This window comes from Podarcis muralis, chromosome 17 (assembly GCF_964188315.1).
Source record: "Podarcis muralis chromosome 17, rPodMur119.hap1.1, whole genome shotgun sequence".
In the NCBI taxonomy this organism is placed as follows: Eukaryota; Metazoa; Chordata; class Lepidosauria; order Squamata; family Lacertidae; genus Podarcis; species Podarcis muralis.
Genome location: NC_135671.1, coordinates 3,868,140 through 3,881,017, shown reverse-complemented (window position 1 = coordinate 3,881,017; position 12,878 = coordinate 3,868,140). Strand labels below are relative to the sequence as shown.

General features: G+C 47.7%; 1 protein-coding gene across 2 annotated transcripts; it reads right to left on the bottom strand.

The window, feature by feature from the left end:
• Positions 1-842: 842 nt before the first annotated feature.
• On the bottom strand, positions 843-12,007 carry LPAR5 (lysophosphatidic acid receptor 5). 2 transcript variants are annotated; one of them, XM_028713088.2, is made up of 2 exons: positions 11,549-12,007; positions 843-3,371 (listed from the first exon to the last, which is right to left on the bottom strand). In XM_028713088.2, exon 2 carries the CDS (start codon positions 3,124-3,126, stop codon positions 2,014-2,016), a length of 1,113 nt encoding a protein of 370 aa, XP_028568921.2. In that variant the 5' UTR covers positions 3,127-3,371; positions 11,549-12,007; the 3' UTR covers positions 843-2,013. The 2 variants fall into 2 exon arrangements, with proteins under 2 accessions (XP_028568921.2, XP_028568923.2); XM_028713090.2 differs by having other exon boundaries at positions 11,623-12,007.
• Between the last annotated feature and the right edge of the window lie 871 nt (positions 12,008-12,878).

The window sequence follows — 12,878 nt, the reverse complement described above, 5'->3', positions numbered from 1 at the left end:
TCTGGGGTCGCGGCACTCATCTCGCTTTATTGGCTGAGGGAGCTGGCGTACAGCTTCCGGGTCATGTGGCCAGCATGACTAAGCCGCTTCTAGCGAACCAGAGCAGCGCACGGAAACGCTGTTTACCTTCCTGCCAGAGTGGTACCTATTTATCTACTTGCACTTTGACGTGCTTTCGAACTGCTAGGTTGGCAGGAGCTGGGACAGAGCAATGGGAGCTCACCCTGTCGTGGGGATTCGAACCGCCAACCTTCTGATCAGCAAGTCCTAGGCTCTGTGGTTTAACCCACAGCGCCACCCACGTCCCCTAAATGATGTAAGCAGTTTCAAAATGCCAGTCTCCAGGCCCCTCTGCTCCATTTCTTCTACATCAACTTTTTCACCAATACATTGGTGGTGGGGAACCTGCTGGTTACAATCCATTTGCAAAACCCGAATGACCTGCTTGCAATACTACACTCTGTCCGAGAGCAACTTTAGTCTCCCATCAAGCCCCACTTCAACCCCCCTTTTCCCCATGGAGTCTGGCTTAAGCCCTTAGTCTTTATCCTTCAATTAAAACTAAGCCAAAGGAATCACAAATGCTTTTAATCACATCGATCCCTTGTGACACAGGCTTTCCTGTTTGTTGTTGCTGCAATTGCTGAAATTTGGCTTGTAAAGTCCTCAAAGCAGGGACCTGTGTTTTTTCCCTTTCCTTTTTGCTCATCATGTACAGTGGTGCAATAAAAGTACCATCACAGTCACCACTGCCACCATCACCAGAAGCCTGCATTGCAAATATATGCACATATCTCACCACACGAGTAAAAATGAAATGAAACGCCATCCACACAATGTGCTTCAGTAGTCGGCAGCTGGGTAACATGCGATTTTATTTCCTTACCGCATTATGGATTGGGAAAATCCATGTGAGAATGGGGAAAAGTGTGGGATGCCATGTGGGTGAGAACAACACAAGTTACATGTTAGATGCATTCAATCCACTTTAGGTTGCTGTGTGTTTACAGCCTTAGTTCACCACAGGGCCTGTTTCTTGGGTTGTACATGATGTACAATGCCTAGGCCAGCATCGCCTGCGCTCTGCGAGTGCAGCTTTCTCCCAGTTGAAGTGCAGAGTGTTTGAGGACTGGGACATTCGCAGGGAAACCAAAATGCTTGTTTACAAAGCTATTGTACTACCAACCTTACTGTATGCTTGGGGACCACTTATAAATGCCATCTCCAACTCCTCGAAATATTCCAGCAACAGTGTCTCTGAAAATTTTTACACATCACTTGGGAAGACAAGCGAACTAATGTCAGTGTACTGGAAGAAGCAAAGATCACCGTGTTGAAGCGAAGATTCTTCAACATCAACTTCTTTGGACTGGTCATGTTGTGCGGATGCCTGATGATCGTCTTCCAAAGCAACTATTCTATTCCGAACGTAAAAATGGAAAGTGTAATGCTGGTGGTCAACAAAAGAGGTTTAAAGACTGTCTCAAGGCAAATCTAAAAAATGTCGTATAAACACCAACAACTGGGAAACACTGGCCTGTGAGCATTCCAGTTGGAGAACAGCCTTTACCAAAGGTGTCATGGGCTTTGAAGATGCTCGAACTCAGGATGAAAGGGAGAAACATGCTAAGAGGAAGGCACAATGATAAACTCCTGCCCGGAAGCCTATGTCCCCACTGTGGAAGGACATATGGATCCAGAATTGGCCTCCCCAGTCAGTTACGGACCCACGGTTAAAACCATGTTTATGGAAGACAATCTTACTTGGCTACGAGTGATCGCTAAAGAAGAAGACAATGCCTAGGGTGTAGAAACAGATTACCATGGTCATGTAAACATACTCCCTACAGGTCTGAAACCATCTCTGAACATCCATGTTCCAAGAGGCTTTACCCCCTTTACAGTTTTGTTTCATCGCATCCCCCTCCCCTCTGTTCATCATTCAGAAATTCCTAGCAAGCACTTCTTGCAGTAATCACCAGTCGGAGGAGCCCACTCCCCCCCCCCCCGTGCTTATATTTCCGAATCTTCAATGGGGCTGTTCAAAAATATTTTAGGGGGTACAAATGGCAAGCCCTCGTAGGGGAGGATTAACGTTTGGACCGGGAATCCTCGCTTGGCACTCGTTGCCTGGTAGGACTTACTTTCCGTTACTCGATTCTGAAGTGTTCCCATTTCAGAGTCCCAAGCTTGCGCCTTCCTCAGTTTATTTAAAGTGTTTCGGAAGCCCTCTGTGTTGAAGTAATAGATCAGGGGGTCCAGAGTGCAGTTCATACTGGCCAATATCACCGTGATGACCAGGGCCTGCCGTACCGAATCCTTCATTTGCACGTCGGTCTTGATCAGCTGGGCTTTTATCAGCCCATACGCTGCCAGAACGACATTGTAGGGCACGAAGCAGATAATGAAGATGACCAGGTTGACCACTAGCATGCGAAGCGTCTTCCGTTGGCGCAGGCTCTGCATCCCACCAGCCTGGCACAGTTTCTGGAAAATTCGGACCGAGCAGTAGGAAACAGAGGTCAGGGGCAGAAGAAAGCCAAGGATCTCCGCCAGGATGATCAAGGGGAGGAGCTCTTTCTGCCACAGGCCCTCACTGAAGTTCTCGAAGCAAAGAGTGATGGTCGTCCTGTCTTTGACACAGGAAGTGGATTTGTGGACATAAGCCACGGGAATAGAGCCTACCAGGATAAGCACCCAGACCACAAGACAGACAATCCGAGCCAGTCTGGGGCGCCGGAGGTGGCGCCAGCGAAGGGGGTGGACAATTGCCACGTAGCGGTCCAGGTTGATGCACATCAGGAAGAGGCAGCTACCGTACATGTTGATTTGGAAGACAGAGCCCGAGACCTGGCAGAGGAATTCTCTAAAGGGCCACTGCTCCATGGAATAGTAATAGATACGGAAGGGCAAAGAAATGGTGAACAGGAGGTCGCTCGCGGCCAAGTTAAGCATGTAGATGCTCACCACCGACTTGAGTTTCAGGTAGTTCAAGAAGATCCAGATAGCGGCCACATTGAGCAGCAAACCTGCGGTGAAGATCAGGCTGTAGCCGATCAGGTGCAGACGGTGGTTGGCACTGTGGTCCTTGCAAATCACGACCGGGGTGACATTGGCCGATGACATGCCTGTGAAGCATCTGAGGGCCTCAATCCTGCCGTTCAGGGTGCTTGGAGACAATCTCCTTCAAAGGGAAGGGCACCAGGAAGGGTGCGCAATTCTCAAGTTGGTGATCATTTCTTTATTTCATTTCGAGCAGTTGCTGCTGCTAGATGGTTCTCTTCCCAGCACCCCTATTTAAGCCTCCAGGTCCCAGGAACTGTCAGAGACGGGAAGATCGGCGCCATTCATGATCGTACAGAATGATGAGTCTGGAAGAGAACGAAAAATATAGCTATTAACTGTAGCATACTCACATCAAGAAAAGTGAGGAATTCACTCACGGGGTGGGAGAGAAATGCACGTATGGAGAAAGGAAAAGGAAACAGGTAGATGGATACAGCATGTTGTCATGAAAATATTCAGAAAGTGCACAAGGTTTCTCCAGATTTTCCTCTCTGCTATTTATCAGCTAATTTAATAGCTAACTACACAGGGACGCGGGTGGCGCTGTGGGTAAAAGCCTCAGCGCCTAGGGCTTGCCGATCGAAAGGTCGGCGGTTCGAATCCCCACGGCGGGGTGCGCTCCCGTCGTTCGGTCCCAGCGCCTGCCAACCTAGCAGTTCGAAAGCACCCCCGGGTGCAAGTAGATAAATAGGGACCGCTTACCAGCGGGAAGGTAAACGGCGTTCCGTGTGCTGCGCTGGCTTGCCAGAGCAGCGATGTCACGCTGGCCACGTGGCCCGGAAGTGTCTGCGGACAGCGCTGGCCCCCGGCCTCTTGAGTGAGGTGAGTGCACAACCCTAGAGTCTGGCAAGACTGGCCCGTACGGGCAGGGGTACCTTTACCTTTACTTACACAGAGCAGGGAGAACTTAACCCTGTCCCTACCTCTCTTTACCCATCAGGAAAAACTCATGGCAGGGGTGGGTCCTCTTTTTGCTTCTCCGGGTTCTGATAATAGGGTGTTGCCATCACCAAGAATACCACATAACACCCTCAAGTGTCTTTGGGTGGGGTAGAACTATCAGATAATGAATTCCTTTGACTTTTTTTTCATAAATCTTGGCTCAATTCAGAGAGCATGGCAACACTGCATGCACAAACCACAGCCTGCAGTTTCACTTCAGACTATGACTTCCGATTCTGCTCTCTCTTGACAGAAAGAGGTAAGATTCATTAGCTGTGTCTGGGTGTCTGAATTAAGCTTTTGTTGAAGTGGGAGAAAATAGCAAGTAAACCATTAATGAAGTGTCGGTGAGTTCCCACGAGGCAAGACACAGCGATAACAGCAAGAACCTTGACTGAACGACATATAACTGGGAAACAGGGGCAAAGCAACTGCTTATATACATTCCTGAAAGCCCGGGCCACTCCCACTCCCAACATGATTGGCTGTCTAAACATCCAAGCTGCGAATCACGACTCAGAGTCCAAGGGCCAATGGCCCAAATCCTGAAATGTTCTGTGATTGGACATCATGTATCGAATCAGAACACAGGAGCTTGGAATCCTTAGTCCAGACTCAAGCTCAGGCAAACACAGACCACTGAATAAAGGAAAAGGTAAAGGTACCCCTGCCCGTACGGGCCAGTCTTGCCAGACTCTGGGGTTGTGTGCCCATCTCACTCAAGAGGCCGGGAGCCAGCGCTGTCCGCAGACACTTCCGGGTCACGTGGCCAGCATGACAAGCTGCATCTGGCGAGCCAGCGCAGCACACGGAACGCCGTTTACCTTCCCGCTGGTAAGCGGTCCCTATTTATCTACTTGCACCCGGGGGTGCTTTCGAACTGCTAGGTTGGCAGGCACTGGGACCGAGCAACGGGAGCGCACCCCACCGCGGGGATTCGAACAGCCGACCATGCGATCGGCAAGTCCTAGGCGCTGAGGTTTTACCCACAGCGCCACCCGCGTCCCTGTAAGACCACTGAATACATAACAATTAAAATATTAGACTTTAAAAAAAGAAAGAAATGGCACATTTCATTGTGGAAATCCAAGCTTGGGGAAGCTGCCCTAGCCTGATATTGAGCATTATTATGGTTTGTGACCTCTTATCTTACTGGATAGACTTCCCCTACTTGACCGTGCACTTAGATTAGTAGATTTCCTTTTCCTTTTTATCATTATTCTCCGCCAGGTGTTGATTTGGCAGGCCCTTCCTTGAGGCAGTGAGGAAGTTACAATCACAGGGTACAAATACATTGTCTCCAAAACACAGGAGCCCTTTCAAACGCTCCGCGCATGTTGTGTTCAAACAAATCTCTGTCAATCACAAAACATTAATTAAAAACTAGAAACATGGGAATCTGTGTCATACCCTAAATCAATTATGGGGAAAAGATCTTGGCAAAAAATCAATACTGCTTAATGGGTTGCAATTTGGTGCAAAAAACCCGCCCCCAACCCAACAACATTCAAACTGATTTCTGCGAGTATCGGAGAAAAATAGTTGAAAATCCTACGCAGATGCCACGCCACAGCCTAAGTCAAATAGCTTCATCTAACTCTGCTGTATGCTGGGGGGGGGGGGGATGTGGGGAGACAGGGAAGTATGTCCACATGTGGAATTGAGCTCCTCAATTCTTCCGATCATTCTGGAAGGAAGTCTTTGAAGAGCTAGCATGATGACAGCCCAACAGATTCCTATGAAACCTCTTTCCCTATATAGTGGAGGAGAACTTGGATTACTTCATAGGAAATTGCTCTTATTCATAGTTAGTGATGCAGGATTGACAACTGCAAAGTTCTGGAAAGCCCCTGCCTCCAGTAAATTAGAAACCAGGTACGGTACCAACAGCTTTAGCTTTTAGCATTCATGGAACAATTGACTTAGACTGCCCACTCAGATGTGGTTTCGTACAGTTTTATTACATATGCAACCACAAAAGAACACAACCACCCTCCACACATGAATGCCAATGGAGAGACACCTGAGATAGCAGATATTTTCCAGAATGGATATGGAAAACATGGACGATTGAAAAACGGATTTTCCTTGGCTGGGGTTGGGGGCTACGATTTCTTTCTTGTACAGTGAACACTCGGGTTGCAAATGTGATCACGCGTGGGTTGCCATTTGGCGCTTCTGTGCATGCGCAAAGCGATTTAGCACTTCTGCACATGCGTGGCCACCGAAAACCGGAAGTAACCCGTTCTAGTATTTCTGGGTTTCGTTGGGTCCGTAACCCAAAAAAACGCAACCTGAAGCATCTTTAACCCAAGGTATGACTGTATTTGTTTTGTTCTGTTATGTACTGAAATCAATAAAACATTTTAAAAACAACAACCCTAGGTAGACTCATATGGGAGAATGCGGTTCATCTGATCACTTGCTCCCAAGCTGTGTAAGGCTTTGCAGGTCAGAACCAGAACTCTGAATTGTGTCCAGTAACAGACTGGTAGCCAGTGAAGCTGTGGTAACAAAGAGGTAACAAGGGAGTCACATGCCCCTTATAATCAGCCCTGGTCAAGACAGTGGTACCTCAGGTTACATACGCTTCAGGTTACAGACTCCGCTAACCCAGAAATAGTGCTTCAGGTTAAGAACTTTGGTTCAGGATGAGAACAGAAATCGTGCTCCAGCGGCGCGGCGGCAGCAGGAGGTCCCACTGGCTAAAGTGGTGCTTCAGGTTAAGAACAGTTTCAGGTTAAGAACGGACCTCTGGAACGAATTAAGTATTTAACCCGAGGTACCACTGTAGTTTGGCTGCTAGCTGAAGTTTCCAAACACTATTCAAAGCTAGGCCTGCGGAGCTGTTGTTGCTATTGTGGTTGACATCAGTGTTGGATTTATGTATAAGCTAAACAAGCTGTAGCTTAGGGCCCCACTCTCTAGGGGGCACCCAAAAAATTTAAAGGAAAAAACAACTGGATGTACATTTCCAAAATATAAGATAAAAAACAAATAAAATAAAGACTACATACAGCAACAGTATTTTGTTTTGTGTTGTGTATGGACCTATTAGCATATATTCAGCACAAAAAAACAGCGACAATTTGTTGTTGACAAAGGACAACTGGACATATAAAGGGCCCCATTACCTTCAGTAGCTTAGGGCCTCATCAAACCTAAATCCGGCCCTGGACTTGACATCCATCTATCTCAAGAGGAAATGGAGTGCACCTCCAGGGGTGAAGGTAACCCCCTTAGTGACCTCCCCGGGGGCAAGCCTGGGCAGTGTGTCTCAAAGTCCTGGGCTGCCCAGACAACAAGACCCTCTTCTCAGCTGATGGGGTCCAAAGGAAAGCAAAGCAATTACGTTTTAGCCTTTTCTTCTCCAGAAGATGTCCTGCAAGGCAGCATGTACCGATATTTCCTCAGGGTTTAACTCCCGGAGACTTTCTCCATATTACACATAAGATGTAACTAAAGCATGCGTCACTTTCGGAAAGGAGTGCAGCTGATGCACTACCTTCAGCTGTGCAAAATCGCTCCTGGCTACTGATGAAACTGATGAAACAAGCACACCCAGTCGGTGAGCCTGAGTCATTTCCCCATTCCAGAGGTCCACCATGGCTTTGACAGTATCCCAGGTGAGACGAAAATTCCCAGGAGTCATCCAGAAACCATCTGGATCCTTTAGCTTCCTGGGACGGCCTATTTTAATTGGTACCCCGACTCCTGAAGAGGTTCAGCGTCCCAGCAAGCCTCTACAGGGCTGAACTTCTGAACCAACTTTTGTCAGCAAACGCCTCTGCATCCTTTATTTTTGCTGATGGTCGTGGGGAAAAGAAGCCTCCGTGTGATCTCACAGCTCTGTGGGCACATTTTCATGGCCCTGTTCTAGGGTGGTCAGGTGGAAGAGAAGCCAGGGCTACTGTACTTTTATGCGTAGCACAGAATTTGGGAAGGCACAGGTTTTTCTCAGTTTGTCTGCCCTGACAATCTGCAGCTGAAGGAATCCCCTCTTACTTGCAACTATTAATGGAACAGGAGTCGCCTCATTTCCTCCACTGCTTGTCACTGTAAGGAACTGCATTCTAGGCATGTAACCAAAATTTTTGAGAAACGCAAAGAGTGCGCAGGGTGGCAGAGGATGAAGCAATAAAGAACAGCCAGAACCTAAATGCAGGCAATCCAATATGCTTAAAGTTATTATTTTTGCCATCAATTTCACCACCTCCATATAGTCCAATAGTTTTAAAATAGGAGACCAAAAAGACTAAATGTTTGTGGAAGAGTGGAGAGCCTTTTCGGATTATCTGAGAAAATGCACAGGTGGTAGAGAGGGCAGATCGCCATCCTATGCCCATCTGCCTAGGAGCAAGCCGCATCGAACTCAGTGAAACCAATTTCTCTGAGTAGATATGTATAGGATTGTGCTGCATGAAAGATTCTGTGCAAATGTTAACTGACTACTGTGGAGTGTGGAATGGCTCTATAAACTTCCTGTCTGTTGGGCCTTCCTAGAGAATATGATCTGGCGAGAGGCTGCTTAAAATGGCAGCCGCTTGAGCGCTGCTGCTGCTGCTGGCACCAACAAAGCCCAGCCCCCTTCCTCCTCTAGGCAGGACAGGGAGAAGCCAGGAGGAGGGAGGGAGGAGGCGTCGCCGCCGTGTGTGGGAGGGAGAGGGAAAGAATGTGTGTGCTGGCGATCCACGCGGTGATTCCCAGACCGTCCACGGGCCAGATCCAGAAGGCAATTGGGCCTGATCCGGCCGGCGGAACTTACTTTGCCGACCCATGCTCTACGGGGAGCTGGCTTCAGGCACCAGGCCTGTTGGCAGACCAACTCTGTATTATAAAGATGTCTGCAAATGTGACATGAAGACTGGGGAGGCGAGAGAGAATACCCCCAAATCAGCCTGGTTATGTTGCTTTTGTTTTGCGGTGAGCATAGCCTCAACACTAATTACAGTGGTCCCTCAGGATGCGAACGGGATCCGTTCCGGAGCCCCGTTCGCATCCAGAAGCAAACGTAACTAGCGACGGCACGTCTGCGCATGCGCATGTCGCTTTTCGCTGCTTCTGCGCATGCGTGTGACGTAATTTTGAGCACCTGCACATGCGCGAGTGGCGAAACCCGGAAGTAAGGCACTCTGTTACTTCCGGGTGGCTGCAGAGCGCAACTCGAACGCGCTCAACATGAAGCATATTCAACCCGAGGTATGACTGTATAATAACTATCCCCTCTTATGAGGGAAAGCTGGGAGCTGGAATTAGGGGTGCTTAGGGTATGGAAGTGAAAGCTGGACCATAAAGAAGGCTGATCGCCGAAGAATGGATGCTTTTGAATTATGGTGCTGGAGGAGACACTTGAGAGTCCCATGGACTGCAAGAAGATCAAACCTCTCCATTCTGAAGGAAATCAGCCCTGAGTGCTCACTGGAAGGACAGATCCTGAAGCTGAGACTCCAAGACTTTGGCCACCTCATGAGAAGAGAAGACTCCCTGGAAAAGACCCTGATGTTGGGAAAGATGGAGGGCACAAGGAGAAGGGGAAGACAGAGTACGAGATGGTTGGATAGCGTTCTCGAAGCTACCAGCATGAGTTTGACCAAACTGCAGGATGCAGTGGAGGGCAGAGGTGCCTGGCGTGCTCTGGTCCAGGGGGTCACGAAGAGGCGGACTAAACGACTAAACAACAACAAGGGTTCCAGACCCAGGGTAGTCCTAGTTGATAAATCCAGTATGAAATTAAATTAGGCTGTCAGTCAAAGTGCCAATGGCCAGGCAACTAGGACTTGCACCTTTACAGGAAGGGCTCAGTGGAAGAGCGTCTGTTCTGCATAGAGAAGGTCCTTTAATCCCTGGCACCTCCAGGTAGGACCCTTGCCTGACACTGAAGAACCATTGCATGTCCATATCAACAATCCCTAGACAGATGGACCAAACGTCAGTATAAGGCAGTTTCCTATGACAGTGGTTAGACTTGCGCCGCAAGGTGTCATTGGTCTACGAATCCCATGCTATCTGACCAATGACCAGACTGGATGAGAACCGGAGTCCATCGCAATCTGGAGATCCCATCCCCGTTCTTAGCCTTTTTCTTAGGGCAAAATCAGGTGCTATATTTGGGACATGTGAACAGTCTCCCAACATCTTTTCAAAAATGAAAAGCAGCTACAGGAGGCAGCCAATTTCAGGGGAGGAACATGGGCTTTGAAACCATTTTGAGATTGTCCTGTAGATAGATCTGCCCAAAGTGTCACAGCAAATTCCGAAGGGACCCTTTTCAGTTTTACCTTGTGTTTCTATGGAAGGTGCCCAGAGACTTTGCTAGATAAGGTGCTGAACTAAAGCCGAAAACAACCTGGCCACTTTCATTTCCAGTTCTGGGGGAAATTGGTAAAATTCCATTTGGATCAAGAAATGAAAGTTACACATACCACCGCCTCCAATGGCTTTTCAAAGGCATCATAGCAACACACCTCTCCTTAGCAAGTTTTTCTTCATACTAAAAACCATCCAGTTCATTTATATACAAGTGGAATTTGATATAGTATTATAAATTATTATAAATTATTATTCACATGGCCAAGATCCTTCAGCAATGCTTACCCACAACTAAGTCCCATTCTACAAAAGTTCTTTCTCTAATAAAGTAGTTCTTAATAAATAAATACAAAGTCTAAAACCTTTTATTCTGCCAGTTACAAAATGCTGGCGCTGGTTCTCTCTGCTTTAACATGATGCTGTTTTGTGGATTCTTAATTGTATTTATTTTGTTGTGATGTTCTTAATCTTAACTCTTATATTGTAGCTGTCTTGCAAGGGGTTTGCTTTTAAAAGCAGAATAAAAATCACTCAGAAAATAAGTAAAAGAAAAAAAATCTGACTGTCTAAATTGCCCAGGAAGGAATAGGGAAGCATTGCTATATTTTGTTCTGTCTGATTTCTTGTGCCTTTAATAGCTGCATGACACACAGAAATTCAGGAGATGCGACTTTCCTAGCATGGAAATGCAGTGATGAAGAAGCTGTAGCTGCTGAATTTCTGCTTATCGCTCTTCTTTTAGAAGCACAGAAGAAGATCTTCCAAAAGTAAATGTAGGAACACTGTCTGAGGACACCATTTCAGGCCGTCATAACCATATCTCAGTTTAATCTCTTTCCAGTGCTTCTAAGTATGTTCAGAACATGCTTCCCCCACCACTGAGTAAGCATAGCTCATGCCCCAAACCTGGGCTTCAACAAATGCTTGATGTGCAGAAATTAGCAGGGGGAGATTTTCAGATTGTGGTGTTGAACTTTGCCATAGGGCTAACGTCAGCCTATTCCTAGTGTAGAGCCATAGCAAACCCCCCAAAGGCCTTTCTTAGAGAGGAGAGGAGCCACCCTGTATTTTTTCTGAGCAGTTTTTCTTTTGGGAAAAGAAAGCAGGCCAGACTGAGGACGTTTTCCAGTCAGCTGGCTAACCGACAGATAACAAAACACTTTTATGGCTACCACCACAATCACCAGCATTTAACCTCATCTCCCTTCTCCACTCTCCCAGTGTCTTTTACCTCTCTTTATCTGGAGGAATTACAGGCTTGAGGTTTCTGACATGTCCACAGCAACTGAAGGAATTTTAGCTCACCAGCGGAAGTCAAAGGCAGATCAGAAGCGAGCGAGGACCTCAGGTTAGGTGGGAAATCTAGCTTCATGGACTTCACTGTCCGGACATTCTCTCACTTTCATTCCTTCTTTTACGGAAATTGCTCTTGTTCTTGCTTCAATCCCATTTCCCGGCCATCATGTGTCTGTGACACAACTTGCCATTGATAACAACATATGAACTTTGGTTCCAACAGCTGATAAGCCATGACAGGCTCCTCAGACAAGAAGAAGAAAACGTATCATCCTCTGCCCGCCGCAGTAGTTTTGTGGCGAGAAGAACGCGACAAATAAGGAAGTGGGCTAGTGGTGCTTTTGCTAGCTTTTTACTTTTCTTCTCTTGCACTTCCTCAGACGTCTACCCTACCCTGTGCAGAAAGTGCAGAGCAAGGCAAGGAAATTAATCATTAGCCAGTAGCTATCACATCGGAGTTCAGGCTTGCAGGGCTGAAAGGAAGTCGAGCGTTTGTCAGATGGGTGTGTCATGCAGAGCACATCACACCAATCCTCCAGCGTTTGCGTTGCCTTTTCCGGCTAGAAAAGGTGCTGATTTTTGTGTTAAAACCACGGTTGTCCTGGGTCTAAAACACCCAGAGATTGCCTTCTCTCCTTCGTAGTGAGAGCCAGAGAATCCCAAGACATTTTGATGCCTGAGGCAGAAAAAGTGTGGTAGAGTGATAGGGGCAGACGGGGCTCGTCAACCTGGGAAGGTAGCCCATCTAGGAGAAGGAAAACTCTGATCCTAAAACTTGTGGAAAGTTTCGGGAGAAGAAATCCAGAGTGGAGCTTCTCAGGTGGTTGGACAGCACCTTCTAGGCATTTTTCTGCTTTCCTTTGGACCATCGGCAAGGGGCGTCTGGGCAGCCCAGGACCTCCATGCACATTGTCCAGTTTTGCGCGCTGTGGAGGTTACTTGGTGCTGCTAACACAGCTGTTTGACTTTGACCCCAAAGGCGCTTTCCATTGTCTCTAGAGAATGATAGAGGCCCCAAATGGTGCAGTGGTTAGGCTTTGAGCATTCCATAGGGGGAGGGCTGGTGTGGAGGATTCCCTGGTCCTGAATGGGGTAACTGTGCCCCTGAAGGACCAGGTGCGCAGCCTGGGAGTCATTTTGGACTCACAGCTGTCCATGGAGGCAGAGGTCAAATCTGTATCCAGGGCAGCTGTCTACCAGCTCCATCTGGTACGCAGGCAGAGACCCTACCTGCCCACAGACTGTCTCGCCAGAGTGGTGCATGC